The sequence below is a fragment of the Scyliorhinus canicula genome, chromosome 6 (assembly GCF_902713615.1).
Source record: "Scyliorhinus canicula chromosome 6, sScyCan1.1, whole genome shotgun sequence".
In the NCBI taxonomy this organism is placed as follows: domain Eukaryota; kingdom Metazoa; phylum Chordata; class Chondrichthyes; order Carcharhiniformes; family Scyliorhinidae; genus Scyliorhinus; species Scyliorhinus canicula.
In genome coordinates, this window is record NC_052151.1 from 99,653,056 (window position 1) to 99,670,495 (window position 17,440).

The 17,440-nt window shown below is 46.4% G+C and overlaps 1 protein-coding gene across 1 annotated transcript in view; it reads left to right on the forward strand.

Annotated features, from left to right (window-relative positions):
• Positions 1-17,440, forward strand: part of nkain2 (sodium/potassium transporting ATPase interacting 2) — a 651,746-nt gene that overhangs the window by 331,431 nt on the left and 302,875 nt on the right. Inside the window, exon 2 of the mRNA XM_038799726.1 lies at positions 2,249-2,386. Coding sequence (XP_038655654.1) covers positions 2,249-2,386 — 138 coding nt within the window. The remainder of the gene's footprint in view (positions 1-2,248; positions 2,387-17,440) is intronic.

A 17,440-nucleotide genomic window follows, 5' to 3' on the forward strand; every position in this document is an offset into this window, starting at 1 on the left:
CTAACCACTGTGCCACCATGCCGCCCAAGTACAGGATTTGATATGTAATGATCTTTATTGTCACAAGTAGGCTTACAATATCCTGGAGGGCCTCAGATGAGTGTTCCTCCCATTCATACCTTGTAATATAATATTTTAAAAAATAATATTTGTTGTCACAAGTAGGCTTCCATTAACACTGCAATGAAGTTTCTGTGAAAAATCCCTAATCGCCACATTCCGGTGCTTGTTCATATTCCAGGTGCCAGAAAGCCTGCAGACATTTCATTAAAAACCTAAAGAGAGTATTTCCATGGCCTGGAATTTCCTCTTTGGGTTTCGTGGGGGAGGGAGGGGGGGGGGGGGGGGGGGGCGGGGAACGGAGAGAGAGAGAGAGAGAGCCGGGGGATAACCACTTCTTCTGGGTCAGGGGCCATTAGACATGCACTGTAAGTTACCATGATCAAGAATCCCACTATGAATTAGGGACTGTCAGTACCAGACATTAATTATTTGTTGTGCTGCAGTGGAAATATTGCTGAAGTACAAAGATCTGATGAGGAAATAAAGGGACAGAAGCACTCTTAAAATGGCAGAAAGTGACCTCCTATTAAAGTTCTCAATTGAGAGCAAGGGCTTCAGTAGTTAAAGCTCTGAGATCCACTGGAAAAAGGGTAACTACATCCTTTGTTCCTGTTTATATGGACTAGGTATATGTTAAGGTTAGAACCGAGCCTGAACTGAAGTAATCGAGCATGGAACCCGTTTCAAATCATTTAAAATGAGTCTTGTTCATGCTGATGACAATGAACCATAGATTTCCAGCGGCCCAGAATTGCATTTGGGGTATGCCCCACAAATGTGCCGGGAAATCCCTCTCAGAGGACCCCAGATAAGGATTTGCACAGAACAATCATTTGTCATCTTTATAGACACAATTGCACCCAAAATATTACCTCAGTTTCTGTTTCAAAGACCAAAATCCCTACTCAAATTATGGTTCGTAGTTCTTAGGTTACCTTAATTACACTTTGGTTTAGTAACACATGAGAAAGTAAAGGTGCAATACTTGAAGGACAACAATTTTAGAGTGTAAGGGAATGAAAAAGAGGACTAGAAGAAGACAATTCAACCCCACAAGGTTGCCCCACCATTCAATAAGATCATGACTGATCAGATTGCGGTCTCAATTTCACTTTCCTGCCTGTCCCCATAACTATACTCACTTGTAGATCAAAAATCTGCCGACCCAGCCTTGAAAGTATTCAATGATCCAATTTCCGCTGTTCTCCAGATGGATAATTCCAAAGATTAAATGACCCTTTGTTCCAGATTGCCCTCAAAGGGAAATGTCATCTCAGTATCTTCCCTCCGAAATATTTTTTATGCTTCAATAAAATCAACTTTCATACTTCTGAACTCCAATGAATGCAAGCACAAACTACTCAATCTTTCCTCATCAGACATCCCAGGAATCAACCTCGTGAACTTTCTCTGAATTGGCTCCAATGAAAGTGTATCCCTCTTTCAAAAAGGAGACTAAAACTATATACAGTGCTCTCGGTATAGACTCACCAATTCCTGTGCAGTAATAGCAAGAATTCTCTACTTTTGTACTCCATCCCCCTTGCAGCAAAAGCAAACACTCAATTTGCCTTCCCAATTACTTGCTGTATCTGAATACTATTTTTTGTGATTAATATACAAGGACATCCAAATCTCTCTGTACTGAAGCTCTCCATTTAAGTAATATTTTGTTTTTCGAATCTTCTTATCAAAGTGGATAAGCTCACAATTTCCTTCATCATATTTGATCTACCAAATCTTTTCCCACTCGCTTAATCTGTCCTTATCCCTTTGGAGTCTCGTTGTGCCCTCCTCACACCTTGCCTTCGCACCTATTTTTGCATCATCAGCAAATCTGTCTGCAATGCACTCTGCCCATTTATCCAAGTCATTAATATTTCTAATTTTAGTTAGATATTATATTTGTTAACCTTTTTGATAACAGCTAAAGTTGAAAGGCATTTTCTGTTAGTCAATTATGATCCACAAAAACAAGTATTTTCAGTTTCCCAAGAGAAACATTTTATCTAGTTACGACTGTTGTATTCAAACTGGTGTATTTTCTACTGGAAGAATCTATTGAAAACTAGGGATTGAAACAGAAACACACTTGATGCCACTACTGAATATCCTAGAGCCTATTGTTGAGATTCTTCTGCAATGCTGTCATGTTCATGATGTTCTTCTCATTTCTTTTAAACAGATATGTGTGTTGGAGAGACAAATCTTTGATTTTCTTGGCTACCAATGGGCACCTATCCTGGCCAATTTTCTGCACATTGTCACAGTCATTCTTGGCCTTTTTGGGGCTATCCAGTTCAGACAACGATATGTAATCAGGGTGAGTAGAACACTTAAATTTCTAAAAAACTGTATGATTGCCTGAGTCAAGCGATATAGATGGCACTGTAGCTGTCAAGAAAAGGATGTCAATTTTTCATGCTATTTAAAGAGGTCGCTAAACTGGAAAATTAAGCAGAGAAGATCACATGTCACTTTGCTGTATTTAGTCTTTACGTTAATCACAGAATCACAGATTAATACAGCGGCAGAAGAGGCCTTGCGGCCCACCAAGTCTACAATGATGCATGAAAAACACCAGCCCATCGCCTTAAATGTTATGACCAAGTGCTCATTCAGGTACTTTTTAAAGGACGTGAGGCAACCCTCCTCTACCATCCTCCCAGGAAATGTATTCCAGATGGTCACCACCCTCTGGGTAAAAAAGATTTTCCTCAACCCCCGCTTATACCTCTTGCCCCTCACATCGAACGCATGTCCCCTCATAATTGACCCTTCAACTAAGGGGAACAGGTGTTCCCTATCCACCCTTACCATGCCCTCATAATCTTGTACACCTCAATCAGGTCACCCCTCCATCTTCTCTGTTCCAGTGAAAACAACCCAAGCCTATCCAAGCCTCTCTTCATAACTTAAATGTTCCATCCCAGGCAATATCATGGTGAATCGCCTCTGCACCCGCTCCAGGGCAATTACATCCTTCCAATAATGTCCCGCCAGAATTGCACAGTACTCTAGCTGTGGCCTCATAAAAGTGCTATACAATGCCAACATGACCTCCCTGCTTTTGTAATCTAAGCCTCACTTGATAAAGGCAAGTGTCCCATATGCCTTATTCACTACCCTATTAAACTACCCTTCTACCTTCAGAGATCTATGGACAAAATCTCCATGGTCCCTTTGTTCCTCGGAATTTCCCATTTGAAACATTTTAAATAATAGTATAATTTTCCACCATTTTATATTGATGTGAAGGGACAGTTACTTTCATAAATTGATTACTATATTATTTTCTGGGGAAATGTACCACTGTTTTACATAAATAGCCCAGACCTTACAATAAATATTTACGTTGTTGAGTCTGTGATATCAGCATGATTTATCGTACATACACAGATGCTGCAATTGCAAAGTTCCTAAAATCAAGTAGTCAAAATATTGAGACCCATAAAGCAATACTTAGCATTACCGAGTGGGTAAGCAGCAGCTACATTATTGTTTACCATCTCAAAGCTAATACAGATTACCATAGATACACTAAATAGGCCAAAGATGAACCATAGCTCATTTATCATTGATCACTCTGAATGCATTGAAAAGAAAGCGGGAATTTGAGAACATTGTGAGAGATGCAGTGCAGAGAAGAAATTGCTCCATTCTGTCTTTCACACTTCACAGAGTTTACAGCGCAGAAGGAGGCTATTCGGCCCATCGAGCCTGCACCAGCCCTTATAAAGAGCACCCCACCTAAGCCCAAACCTCCACCCCATCCCCACACTTCCACCCTATCCCCATAACTCCACCTTACCTTACTTACTTGTAGTGTTTGTATATTATTTCGGCAATATGTAATTAAAATTAGGAATCTATCACTAGTACATTATTAAATTAGTAATTTAAACTGCTTGTAAGGAAAGGGTTAATGTGAGTTCAGAGCAATGTTTGTTATGTGAAAATCAGATGAGAACGATACTTGCTAATTAAAACAATGCTTATTAACTGTAGTGATACTGTTGAATTGAATAGACCAGTTTCAATTGAATAGTCCAAAGATGTGCAGGTTAGGTGGATCGGTTATGATAAATTGCTCTTAGTGTCTAAAAAAGGTTAGGTGGGGTTACTGGGTTACGGGAATAGGATGGAAGTGTGGGCTTAAGTGGGGTGCTCTTTCCAAAGGCTGGTGAAGACTCGATGGGCTGAATTGTCTCGGTCTGCACGGTAAATTCTATGATCGATGATTAGAACTGCCAATCACAGCAAACTGGTTAGACTCAGTGGAGGCTGATTGAAAGCTGTTTAGCTCACTGGGCTAAATCGCTGGCTTTGAAAGCAGACCAAGGCAAGCCAGCAGCACAGTTCAATTCCCCGTAACAGCCTCCCTGAACAGGCGCCGGAATGTGGCGACTAGGGGCTTTTCACAGTAACTTAATTTGAAGCCTACTCGTGACAATAAGCGATTTTCATTTCATTTCATAATCACAGTGGAATGGGAAGAAGTCCTCAAATGGCTAAGGAAGCTGTGATAACCCTCACAAGGGCCATGGGGAATCAATTATCGGTCTCCATGTGGGGCTCATGCGGTATGATTTCCCATGGTAGGGAGCAGAGGCCCGTCCAGCTGGGACCCGTTATCGAGCTCTTTAAATGCCAACCCAGACCCGGACCAGGAGTTCTGTTGGGAGTTCACGTCCCAGGAAGTGTGCATGACAGCTACATCCGGGGACACTTGGAGTTCCCTGGTGTCTTCAAGGACCACCCCAGGTTGACAGTTTGGCTCTTGGGGGAAGGCTCTGGCTGATAACGCCAGTATAGAGGCCGGAGACTGAAGCAAAGACTGAGCATAACGAGATCAATGTTGTCACCTGTGCTGTCATTGAGCAGTGCAATGAACATGCTCAAAATGTGTTTCCAATGCCTACACCACTCTGGTGGCGCCCTGCAGAACACCCCCAGAGGGTCGCCTGCTTTGTGGTGGTCTGCTGTGCCCTCCAGAACATGGCACAGCTGCGGAGTGATGTGCTGGAGGAGGAGGAGAACGGACATGTGGCCTCGTCTGATGAGGATGGGGTTGGACCAGATGGGCTGGAGATCAAACCCGGGCGGACCCGAGGCAGCAGCCGGAGGAAGGAGGACAGGCTATGGCAACGGCAAGAGTCTGGCATATTTGGAGAGCCAGGGAGGCCCGCCTCCTCGCCCGCTTCTCATAGGACAGGTCTCTGTCTGTCATCACACCCCCTCTCGCCCGCTTCTCCCCCCAGTCCCACCCATGTACAACCCACAGTCCACGGTGATAGTTGGTTATAACCATGCTCACCCCCCACACTCACCCCCCCCCCCCCCCCCCAGCCGCCAACCCCCATTCCCCACAGTCTCGTAAAAACTGCTGACCACCGTCGTCTTCCTGGTGGAAGGCTCCATGTTGGCCTCCAGCACTTCTTTCTCCTAGATGGTGCCTGTAGGGCCCTGGGGATCTCTATGGGATGGAATGGCAGCTGCAGTGCGCTCCAGAGATCCCTGCATCATCCAGCCCTGGCGGTTTCCCATTGTCTGCACCATGATGTCAACGATCTCAGCGATGCTTCTCAGTGACTCTCCTGCGCTCTGCATTGCCATGACATGTATGACACATCCCTCAGTGACTGTAACATTCTCTGTAGTGCATCAGCAATGTCCAGCTGTGTCTGGGACACCTCCTCCAGCGACTGGGACAGTTTTGAGGCCCTCAGCCATGGCCATCACTGTCTGAGCCACGCTTTGGTCACCACCACTCATGGCGTTGGCCCTGTGCTCCAGGATTTCTCCTGCGGTTTCTGTCCCAGCGGTGTTGGCCTCTGTGCAACGCGTTGCCAGTACCATCTCCTGCACCTGTAGTCTTTGGGACTCCTCCAACCGGCCATGCACTCGCCCAAGTGTCGCTGACATCCCCTTCTGAATCTGACTGCAGTGTCTTATCATCAGTTCCATGTGCAGACGCTCGGCTTGTAACTGGAACCCAGCTGAGTCCTGAGACCTCCAACTGCTGATTCCCTTGGATGTTCCTGGCCCCACCTGATGTGCATTAGCAACTGTGTGGTATTCCCCAGAAGCCTGTCCACTAATGTCGCCCACCGAGGTGTGTACTTCTGAACTGGCATGACAGCTGTGATCCGTCAGTGGTTGCATCCACAGAGCTCTCCTCTGAGGTGTTCTCTTGGAAGACGGTGGGCAAGGGGTGGGGGAACCTCGGAATACCCGGCCCTATCAGATGGAGATCCTGTGTGAGAATGGACATGTGGTCATTGCGAGGGAATGATAATTGTGTCTGGCATGAACAACTCACTAAAGACAGGTCACCTGGATGCTGGGGCAATGGATCCTTGCCTCTGCGGCGCAGGCCAACCTTGTTGTTGGTGACTGCTCCATCCTCGGTCAACCCCGCAATCTCCTGCGCCTGTTCCTCATTGGGGGTGAGGACTCTGATATCCTCCAACCAGTCGCCCATCTGGGCCCTTTCCAGCCTATTACGTACTAACTCCTCCTGCGGGCATCATGAGGGCATTGTGAGCCACATGCTTGGTGCTTCAGGGGGACCTATGGCAGGTGACATGTGTGTTTGCCGCTGCTGGGCATGGGTGGATTATGATGGTGGGTGCCAGAGGTGTGCTGGGGCACAGACAAAGTATTATGCTGGGGGAGGTGCGGTACTGTGAGGAACTAGCTGCCGACCCGTTGAGGGGTTAGGGGGGGGGGGGGGGGGGGGGGGGGAGTTTAGAGTGAGGATGTCGGGGACGATGTTGGCAGGCGGGACCAATGCCAGGGGGGCCCGGTGGAGATTGTTGATCTTCCTGCACTGGACTGAAGTCCTCCTGGTCATGCATCCCTGTGGCTGATCCTCCAACTCCCCGGGAGACGTCCTATCTTGGCTCCAAAGCATCCAGCAGTCTGTCCAGATCGGCACCCCAAAGGGTAGTGCAAGTATCCATGGTGGCATGGCTGTGTGCTGAGTGAAGTGTGTTTGGAGGGAACGGTTTATGAGCTGCTTGTCAGCAGGGAGCTGCCGGGTGTGGTCCAGGCAGATCAGCTGGCGGGATGGCCATTTCCACTATGAACCCCGTGGAGAATCATTTCTGGCACTAATAGCCGTGGATACGCGGGGCCATCTGGCGGGAAGCACCCGGGAAGTCACACCCGCTATGACACATAGTGCTTCTCCCATTAGATCGCGCACCATGTCAGAAGGGCAACTGGTAATTGGAAGGTCTAAGCTGCACCATGGAGGGAATTTTACCTTTATTTTGCGGAGTGTGGCAGGGGGTAGGAAAAACGGCGTTGAAGCCGATGGCATGAATGGAGAATATCTACACTGTATTGTCAAGAACATATTGCAAAAACCTGAAGGAGCGGGTCCCACCACATCATGCTAGTTGAGTCCACCCCGCCAAGAACTTATTGTTTAAAGATCGGGAGCAATTTTAAAAGGCCACCATGGTGCACAACGGGCGAGATGGAACGTCACGCCACGCCGCCCCGACACCCACACGCGATTCTCCCACCCCCCCCCCCCCCAAAACCAGCGGCGCGAGAATTGCGCCGGGCCGCTTGGAGAACCGCCGCAAACGGCGAGCGGCGATTCTCCGGTCCAGATGGGCCGAGCGGCCGGCGTAAAAAATGACAGTCCCGCCGGCGCCGTCCACACCTGGTCGCTGCCGGCAGGAACTCTGCGGGAACGCCTTGGGGGAAGCCTGTGGTGGGAGGGAGAGGGGTGATCCTTCACTGGGGGTGCCTCTGATGGTGTCTGGCCCGCGATTGGGGCCCACCAATTGGCGGGCCGGCCTCTCCCCCCACCCCCAGGGCCTACTTCCTTCCGTGGCCGGCCCCAGAACTCCGGTGCCATGTTGGTGAGTGGCTGGCGCGCGTAAGAAGTTCCCCGTGCATGCGCAGGATGGCGCGGCCCAACTGCGCATGTCAGGAATGAGCTGCCCCAACTGCGCATGCTCGATTTGGCGTGGCTCCCGTTTGGCACCGTGTAAGGAGGCTGGAGCGGCGTGAACCAGAATAGGGGGCCAGAATAGTTCAGAATAGGTCATGCCCGGGCCCTGTTCACGCCGTCGTGAAACGCGACGGCGTACACGACGGCCGGAACACCTGGCCTCAATTTTGGAGAATCTCGCCCTTTGTTTCTGTCCTAAAATGATGACAAAATAATTAGCAAAAGAAACATTTTAAGGCCTGCAAATCTATCCTCTGTGGATCATCAATTTGCCGTGGTGGAGAGACTTGAGTGCTCCGATGATCCCTTGAGAGGTGCCATCAGGAGTACCTTGCTCCTAGTTGGCCCGCCCATGGAGGTTGCAGGGTGGTGGAGGTTAGGTGGTGGAGGTGATGCAGGTGCCATTTTCATTTTTTTTAATTTTTCCAATTAAGGGGCAATTTAGCGTGGTCAATCCACCTATCCTGCACATATTTGGGTTGTGGGGGTGAGACCCGCGCAGACACAGGGAGAATGTGCAAACTCCCCACGGACAGTGACCTGGGGCCGGGATCGAACCCGAGTCCTCGGTGCCGTGAGGCAGCAATGCTAACCACTCAGCCACCGTCCCGCACTAAAATACATTTTCACCTGTTTACGCTTTTAAGTAAACTTCTTATCCAGGGTAATGTATAGCACTTTTGTCCTCTCCATTTTCCTTTGCTTTCATTGGCTTCTTAATGTGATTTCCCCAATCCTCTTTGTCAAAACTCTCACCAGACAATTGATCTGTTTGTTTCTTGCTGCTGCATTGTTACATTTTAGGTGCTTAGCCTTATACTGGACAAAAGGATAATTTTATTTTACACATTCACCTCCCTCCTGAGTAAGGCTTTTCTCTGCTTGATTGCTGTCATATTTTCTTTCCAATTTATTTTTCTCCTTTTTTTGCCATAAACTCTGTCTACACTCTCACTGTCCATCACTTTGTCAGGTTTTTATTTCTTCTCCAGACTTTTATTGCAGTGCTTCTCGCATGTATCAGCTTCTCTCTTTGATAAACACTTCTAAGATAGCAGCTTCTCTTTCATATTTTGAATTTCTGTGTTTCCATCAGAGATCAACTGGTGTTACTGTGAGCAATCCTCATGCCTAATTCTGTCAGCTTTGCTAACCTCTGTAGCAGAAAGCTCTAGCTTCACGTCCCACTATTGAGCACACTATCTTAGCTGACATGTCAGTTTGGTACTAATGGGGTACAGCATTGCTGGAGGTGCTGCTTTAGAATGAGTTATCAAAGTGAACCCAATTATGCCTGCTCAGGTGCATGTAAAAGATCCCATAGTATTCTTTAAAGAAGAGTGGGCCAGATATATTGAAATTTCTGGACTTCAAGTGCAGGAGTACTAAAATTTTATCAAATTGTTTATGCACGCAGTCGAGCATTTTCCCAGGTGATTCTGCCAGGACATTTTCAAATAGTGCTTCTAGGTCTTCAAACATTGTCACTTCCTGCCCTTTTGATTTGCCTTACTTAAAGCTTGTTGATTCAGGAGTGTTACTCACATTATTGTTTTGTTTACAGGTTTTGGATACTTTTCCTCTTTTTGGTTTTCCTTATTCATAATTGTAACATTTCAGTGAACTTAAATGCATTTTAATCCTCGTAAAGTACCACAGTAGGCATTCCCCTAAGAATTCCTCTTCCTCTCAGGAAACTTGAGGACGATCATAACTTGCATCAAAATAGCATTCGCAGCACAAACCATCCATTAAAAGTATGTAAATCCTTGTCAGATATTTGGCAAGACAGAAGAATTGTAATAAAAGAAAAATACTGCAGAACCTGGAAATCTCAAAATAAAAACAGAAAGTGCTGGAAAGAGTCAGCAGGTTTGGCAGCATCTGTAGCGATAATGTTTTGAGTCAGTATGGCTCTCCTTCAGAGCACTTCAGCACCTCTTTGGAGGAATCGCAACTTTGTTATGTGTGCTTCACCAGATGGGGTTTTCTCCAAGTTGAGGTTGTAATTTTTTAATTGACCTCACATTCCTGGTTCTAGCCTTTCATCCCAACAGCGCTTTTCTGAAATCTGGGCATCCACTCTGTACAATTATTCAACCAATTAAAGTCATGATCAGAAAATTGTGCACAGCATGTTTCTAGATTTCCAATATTTACTTTCAGCAGTCATGGCTCCTAGATAGAAAGACAATGACAGAAAATTATCTCTTGCATGTCATTTTGTTCTACAAGCAAAAATGTAGCCTTGAGATTTTACAAGTTGAAAGAGAACTTGAGCAATGACAAACATGCACAGCTTGAGTGTCAGTAAGTGACAGTGCATCATGCAATGACTCAAAGTATGATCTCCTTAGAGGAAGGTAGTGCAGCAAGGCTGTCAAGTACGGTACATCTTGAAAGTGTGCTCCACTGTAGTATGGGTATAATGAAATAGCATTGAGGCTCTTTTAGGGCTCAGCATGGTCAAGCAGTAAAAGTGGAACATGTTGGCAACAGAATTTTGTAGTATGAAGTCTTAGATTGTTTGCCAAATATATGATACTGTTGCCAAATTGTGCCTCACCACAATGCTATTTTGAATCTGAATGCAGTTAAACAACATAGTATTGAGCCAGAGGGAAGCTCCACCCACTCTCTGACATCACTGTGGTAGCAAACACCCATTTCTTAAAGGTACTCTCACTACAGATATTTATATACACACCCATTTATAAACACCTTAAAGGTACTCTCACATGACAGTAATCCAATGTATTCAAAGATTTAAAAAGTTGAGTTTGAGAGTCTTATTTACGTGTCTTGCCTTATAAATTGATAATAGATAACATTTCACAAATGGAACTTTTACAAGTTCTGAAAATAATGATTAAAATTTGTAATGTCCTTATTCTGATTTTGTTCACTTGTATAATGCTAATAAATAACACCCTAAATCCTTCAAAGCCAGTGTAATGTACTTCTACTAGAGCAGAATGATGATGATGTGAACAAGATTAATCTCTTGCCACTAAGACAAGTTTCTTTAATATGCCATGATGGCTTGCAGAGCATTTCTGCCATTCCTTTCTTAAAATTAATTTCAAGCAAAACCTAAATACAAAATATGATACAATTGTCCACATTTTGTAGGATTCTACCCTTTCCCTTTCCTTTTTAACTGTATGGAGGAAATGGTCTTCACATTTGTAAGACCACTTCCATGGTTGCCCTCTCCTCAAAACTTCTGAATTAGATCATAGAAGAAGCCAAGTCAAAGAAAACACCAACATTCCTACCTGAAAATATTAAGACATATAACAATAATAGCATACATGGCAGTATTACAATAACAAAATCTAATGCCATATAGATCAAAGATAGAATAATATAACATTATAACTGAGGGAACAAATTGTCAATGGCCCATATTTTGCAGTCAGCAGCAAACAAATGGCACTTGCCATTCTTTACACTAGGAGCTGTCCACAAACATTCAGTGGGCTTTTGCATTGTAATTTAATAATTATTATTATTATTGTCGCAAGTAGGCTTACATTAACACTGCAATGAAATTACTGTGAAAATCTCCTAGTCTCCACATTCTGGCACCTGTTTGGATACACAGACGGAGAATTCAGAATGTCCAAATTACCTAACAGCACGTCATTCAGGTCTATCCTGGAAACCATACTCTCCAATATCCCTGAGGAAGATAAAGTAATCCCCCTTGGAGGCTTCCGTGCCAGGGTTGGAAAGTACTCCCAAATCTGAAAGGAACCTTGGGAAAGGAAGGAATTGGGAATTGCAACTCCAGCAGGGTTCTCCTGCTCATCAAAGGCGCAGAACACCAGCTTGTCATCCTTAACACACTGTTCCGCCAAAAAAGGCAAGTTCAAGCCTTCCCAGATACATCCACGATTAAAGCATTGGCACATGATCGACTTCCTCATCATCTGATCCCAAGACCAAAAGGATGCCCTCATCACCAAAGCGATAACTAGTGCAGATGAGTGCTCGACCACCGACTCATCCTTTCTTCTAAGTCAATCAAACTCCACCAAAAGCAGCAGAAGATGAAGAAATAGCTCAGAAAAAAACTCGAGGCCTCAAGCTGATGCAGAATAAGGATGGAACCTCTTGAGAGACAGAGAAAATATTGACCTTTAATGGAGAGAACACTTCAAAGAACTCCTAAACAGTGATACAATCATAGATGAGGTTGTGTTTGAGCAAATCCCTCAACTCACCGTCAAATATGATCTTGGACTCCCACCAAGCATGGACAAAGTTGAGGCTGCCATCAAACACATGAAGAATGGAAAAGCTACAGGCGTAGACAGGATCCCAGTGGAGAATTTCAAAGTTGGAGGGGAAGTGATCATTTGTCCTCTTCATCAGATGTTGCTGAAAATCTGGGAAAGTGAAGAAATTCCTGCCAACCTCAGGATGCAGTCATCAGTGCCAACTTCAGGGCAGCATGGTGGCACAGTGGATTAGCCCTGTTGCTTCACGGCGCCGAGGTCCCGGGTTCGATCCCGGCTCTGGGTCACTGTCTGTGTGGAGTTTGCACATTCTCCCCGTGTTTGCGTGGGTTTCGCTCCCACAACCCAAAAGATATGCAAAGTAGGTGAATTGGCCACGCTAAATTGCCCCTCAATTGAAAACAAAATGAATTGGGTACTCTAAATTTATTTATTTTTAAAAATCAGTGCCAACTTCAAGAAAGAAGACAAAGTGGACTGTAGGAACTACCAAACAATCTCACATCTCTCCATCGCCAGGAAGATTATCGACTGAATCCTCATTAGCTGCTTTTATCCCAGTCTCTGAGGAAATCCTTCCAGAAAGTCAGTGTGGCTCCCGACCAAACTATGGAACAGCGGGCATGGTTTTTACTGCTCAGTAACTTCAAGAGAAATGCCAGGAGCCAATCTACAAGGCTTTTGACTCAGCTAATCGGGAAGTGAGTGACTCTAAGTGGTAAAACGCCAAAGTTTACAAACAGTAACCACAGCAAAGAGAGGTAAGTGCATTCCAATCATCCATGCAATAAATCACTTACCACCTGGTAGAGGAGGGGTGGGCAAGTAGTGCATTGTAGTGGGGGGGGGGAGGGTGGCCCTCGGATGGACTTTGGGGGCAACTCCACTCAGGGGTTACCTCCTTGGCCCACCACGAGGTCCAGCACATCAGGACTGTGTTGGTAAATACCAGAAGTAATCTGGCACAGGGGACCGGAGAATCACGGAGAACCTCGTGCCGGGCCCGCTAAATGGCTGCAAATGGGTCATGAAGATTTATTTGCATTCCTTTACATCCTCCCGCTGGTGCACGGTCGTGAACCTCGGCCCCAGCACCAGTGGAGGGTTTGGAGCACCGCAGATGCCGATCCCGAATTTTCCCCGATGCCTGAATCTCCGTCCCATCAGGAAATGCGCTTCGGGCATCGCGGGACGGAGAATCTAGCCCTCATTCTCTCATATGCCTCGGGAGAGGGTTGATGATAGTTTGTAGCTAGGCCTCTGAGTGTGCGCACACATAGGGATCGCCTGCGTACTGCAGCACAATGACCGAGGTTGGGGTGGTCGTTGTTCGGGCCTGCAGGCATCGGAGGTTAAACAGTTTCCCACTTATCCGGTAGGTTAGCTCCACTCCAGCGGGCACCTTCAGGGTGATAGATTGGAATGTTACTGTGAAGAGAATGGAAAAGAGAGTTGGTGCGATGGCACAGCCTTGTTTGACCCCAGTTAGCACCCTATTGGGTCTGTGGTGGTTCCGTTGGGGAGGATCACTGCTTGCATGTCATCATGGAGCAGGCAGAGAATGGTGACGAATTTCTGGGTCAGCCAAATTTCAAGAGGATGTTCCATAATCTTTCACAGTTGACAGAGTCAAAGGGCTTTGCAAGATTGAAGAAGGCCATGTACAGAGGTTAATGCTACTCCCTGAAGATCACACGCTAATGGTCATGGCCATTGAGCTTCTAGATGGGTGGAAGTCACACTGAGACTCAGGGAGGAGCTCAGTTGGGAGGCGGTTGAGGATTATTCTCATGATGACCTTTCCCATGGCAAAGAGTGGGGAAATCCCTCTGTAATTTCGCGTCAGACCTGTCTCTTTTTTTGAAGGGATCCGCGAGATCACCCGGCATGCTCTCTTCCTTCCAGGCAAGGGTACTGAAGTTCTGGATTCTAGTCAAGAGTGTCTCTGCCAATTTTACTACTTCTGCGGGGATTCCATCTGCCCCAGACGCCTTGTTGTGTTTCAGCTGTCAGATGGAGTTTTTCGATCTCTTGGCGAGCTGGGGTTTTGCTGAGATGGTGGCGGCGGGCGATGGTGTGGAGGACACTTGCGTTGCATGCTTTGTCTTGGTTGAGGCGATCTTCAAAGTGTTCTCTCCAGTGGACGTCGATTGCTGCTCTGTCTTTGATGTGTGCCTCCCCATTTTTGGCTCTCAGTGGGGTGGGTCCCTGGGTAGTCATACCGTAGATGTTTTTAATTGTGCTAAAGAAGCCGCCCACATTGTAATTGTTGGTAGGCTGCCCGAGTCTCCTGCATTCTTTCCACTCACTATCTGTTCTTTAGGTCACGTGCTCTTTGTTACACCTCAGCCTTCAGTTGCCTGTAGGCTGAATTTTGGTGGAGCAGCTTGTCCAGGCACGCCTTGTGTTTGTGGTCAAGGAGATTCTGGATCTCCTAATCGTTCTAGTCGAACCAGTCTTGGTGTTTCCTAGTCAAATGCCCGCACCTCTCCTCGCAGGTGCTGACTATGATGAATTTCAGGCATGTGCTGTGGGCCTTCGGTGGCTCTGGCTCATTGGTCGTCACCAGGTTTTTTTTAAAATTTAGAGTACCCAATTCATTTATTTCCAATTAAGGGGCAATTTAGCATTTTCAATCCACCTACCCTGCACATCTTTGGGTTGTGGGGGCGAAACCCACGCAAACACGGGGAGACTGTGCAAACTTCACACGGACAGTGACCCAGAGCCAGGATCGAACCTGGGACCTCAGCGCCGTGAGGCAGCAATGCTAACCACTGCGCCACCGTGCTGCCATAGGTCGTCACCAGGTTAGCTGTGAGGCGCCGATGAGTACCTCTTTCTTTTCAGGGTCTTTGAGTCCAGTGATATTGAGTCTCCTGCGGCAGAGTTTCTACTGCCTGTGCCGGGGCCAGGGTGATGGAGATGGTAGAGCTGATCAGTCGGTGGTCAGTCCAGCAGTCTGTTGCTCCAGTCGTGGTGTAGATGATGCAAACATCTTTGCGGTCCCTTGCTCGGATGGTGACAAAGTCTATTAAGTGCCAGTGCTTGAAGCGGGGGTGTTGCCATGAGGTCTTCTGCTTGTCCGTCTGGCGGAACAGGGTGTTTGTGCTGACCAGGTCATGTTCTAAACATTTTGTCAGGAGGAGAATTCTACTGGCATTTGTTTTCCCAATGCCTTCCCTGCCGAACTCATCTTTCCAAAGGTTTATGTCCTTCCCGACTCTAGCAATGATGTTGCCGAAGAGAATCAGCTTGTCTCCCTTTGTGATGTGGGACAGCGATTGTTCGGGGCTGGAATAGAAAACCTCTTTTGTATCGTCCGTTGCATCTGGGTTGGGGCGTTGGCACTGATGGCTATTATATGCTGCTTCTGGGCCAGGGTGAGCCTTAGGGTCGTGAGGCATTCGCTCACCCCATAGAGGGGTTTGTTGAGACATCCGACCAATTTGTTTTTAATGGCGAAGCCAACCCCATATAGACGCCGTTTTTCTTCTGGTTTCCCTTTCCAGAAGAAGGTATATCCACCACCTTGGTCATAAAGCTGGCCTTCTCCAGCCAGTCATGTCTCGCTCAGGACGACAATGTTAAGGTACCGGGGTTCCCGGGCTACAATGGCGATGTGACGTTCAGGTCTATTGCTGTTGCTGTTATCTATAAGGGCCCTGAAATTAATTTGAGTGGGTGGGGTTGGGTGGAAGATGTCTTTGCGTGGATTCTTTTAATGTGGGGTGGTCATCCCTCATCAACCACCACATTGATAAGTGAGCGAGGCCTTGGCCCAACGGCAGGAAAATCTGAGATGACTGGAGACCAGGCTTTGCTGTAGGACGGGGATTAACAAACACTCGTCATCCTCCGCTCATCTGCCCGCCTATCAGTGACGTCACTTTTATAAAGTGGTGTCATTTTCGCTTTCCCTCTCCCTTCTGCCTTGCAGTCGCCCCCCGCTGCTGCTCCTCTCTCCCCACTGCTGCTTCTCTCTCTCCGCTGCTGCTCCTCTCTCCCTTGCTGCTGCTCCCCTCTCCCCGCTGCTGCTCCTCTCTCCCCGCTGCTGCTCCTCTCTCCCCGCTGCTGCTCCTCTCTCCCCACTGCCGCTCCTCTCGCCCTGCTGCCGCTCCTCTCTCCCCTGCTGCTGCTCACCTCTCCCCGCTGCTGCTCCTCTCTCCCCACTGCTGTTCCTCTCTCCCCGCTGCTGCTCCTCTTTCCCCGCTGCCGCTCCTCTCGCCCCGCTGCCGCAACTCTCTCCCTGCTGCTGCTGTGGGGAGATTCAAACCCGGGTCTCCAGAGCATTACCCTAGATCTCTGGATTACTAGTCCAGTTCCAATTAGAGGCATGAATGCACCAATTAATTTTAGTTGCCATATCAAACGATCTGATTCATTGAATTCACCTGTAATTTATAATTGCTTCACCTGTAATTTATAATTGCTACAAACGTGTGGTATCTTCTACTTGTAGGTTTTTTTTTAAGAATGTCTGTGTCTCTTTTGCCCAATGTGAAATGCAAATAAAAATATTTGGACTTGGTTGTGGATGATGAGCTCCGTTTTCTGTATTCTTCCACATATCAATCATATTTCATTTTTAATTTTCTGGTCTCGTTGCAGCCTGGAGGAGTGCCAAACACAAATTCAATATGTACGACCAGTTTCTGTTGCTATGATAGCATTTCATCTTCACTTACCTAATTGAGAGTGACAGCAAAATCCACCATGCAAAACCCACACCAGCTTTACCAATTAGTTGATATTTCAACTGAATAATCTTTCCAGTCAATCATTCAGCTTTAAAATAGATGATAATTTATTATCTTTATAAAAATTTATTTTTATTTTATGTAATAAAATATAATAAAGTATATTTATATGTTTTCTGTTCTCAAACACCTGATAACAGTTGAATTAGTCCAGCCAATTATACAAACCAACATATGACAAGAAAAATGACAATGTCCCAATTACAAGCCAGCTGGCTGAAACTTTCTTCAGCACCAAATCTAAATTAGTACAACTCACAATTCAAAAAATTGCAGAGAAAACAAAGGTGTTGAAATTTATCATTTTTAGCACTACTGAAAGAGATTCTGGACCTGGGTGCAATACAAGGAATGAAAGATGGTGAGCTGAGTGAGCTCCTATATGCTTTAGAGGTAGCAGT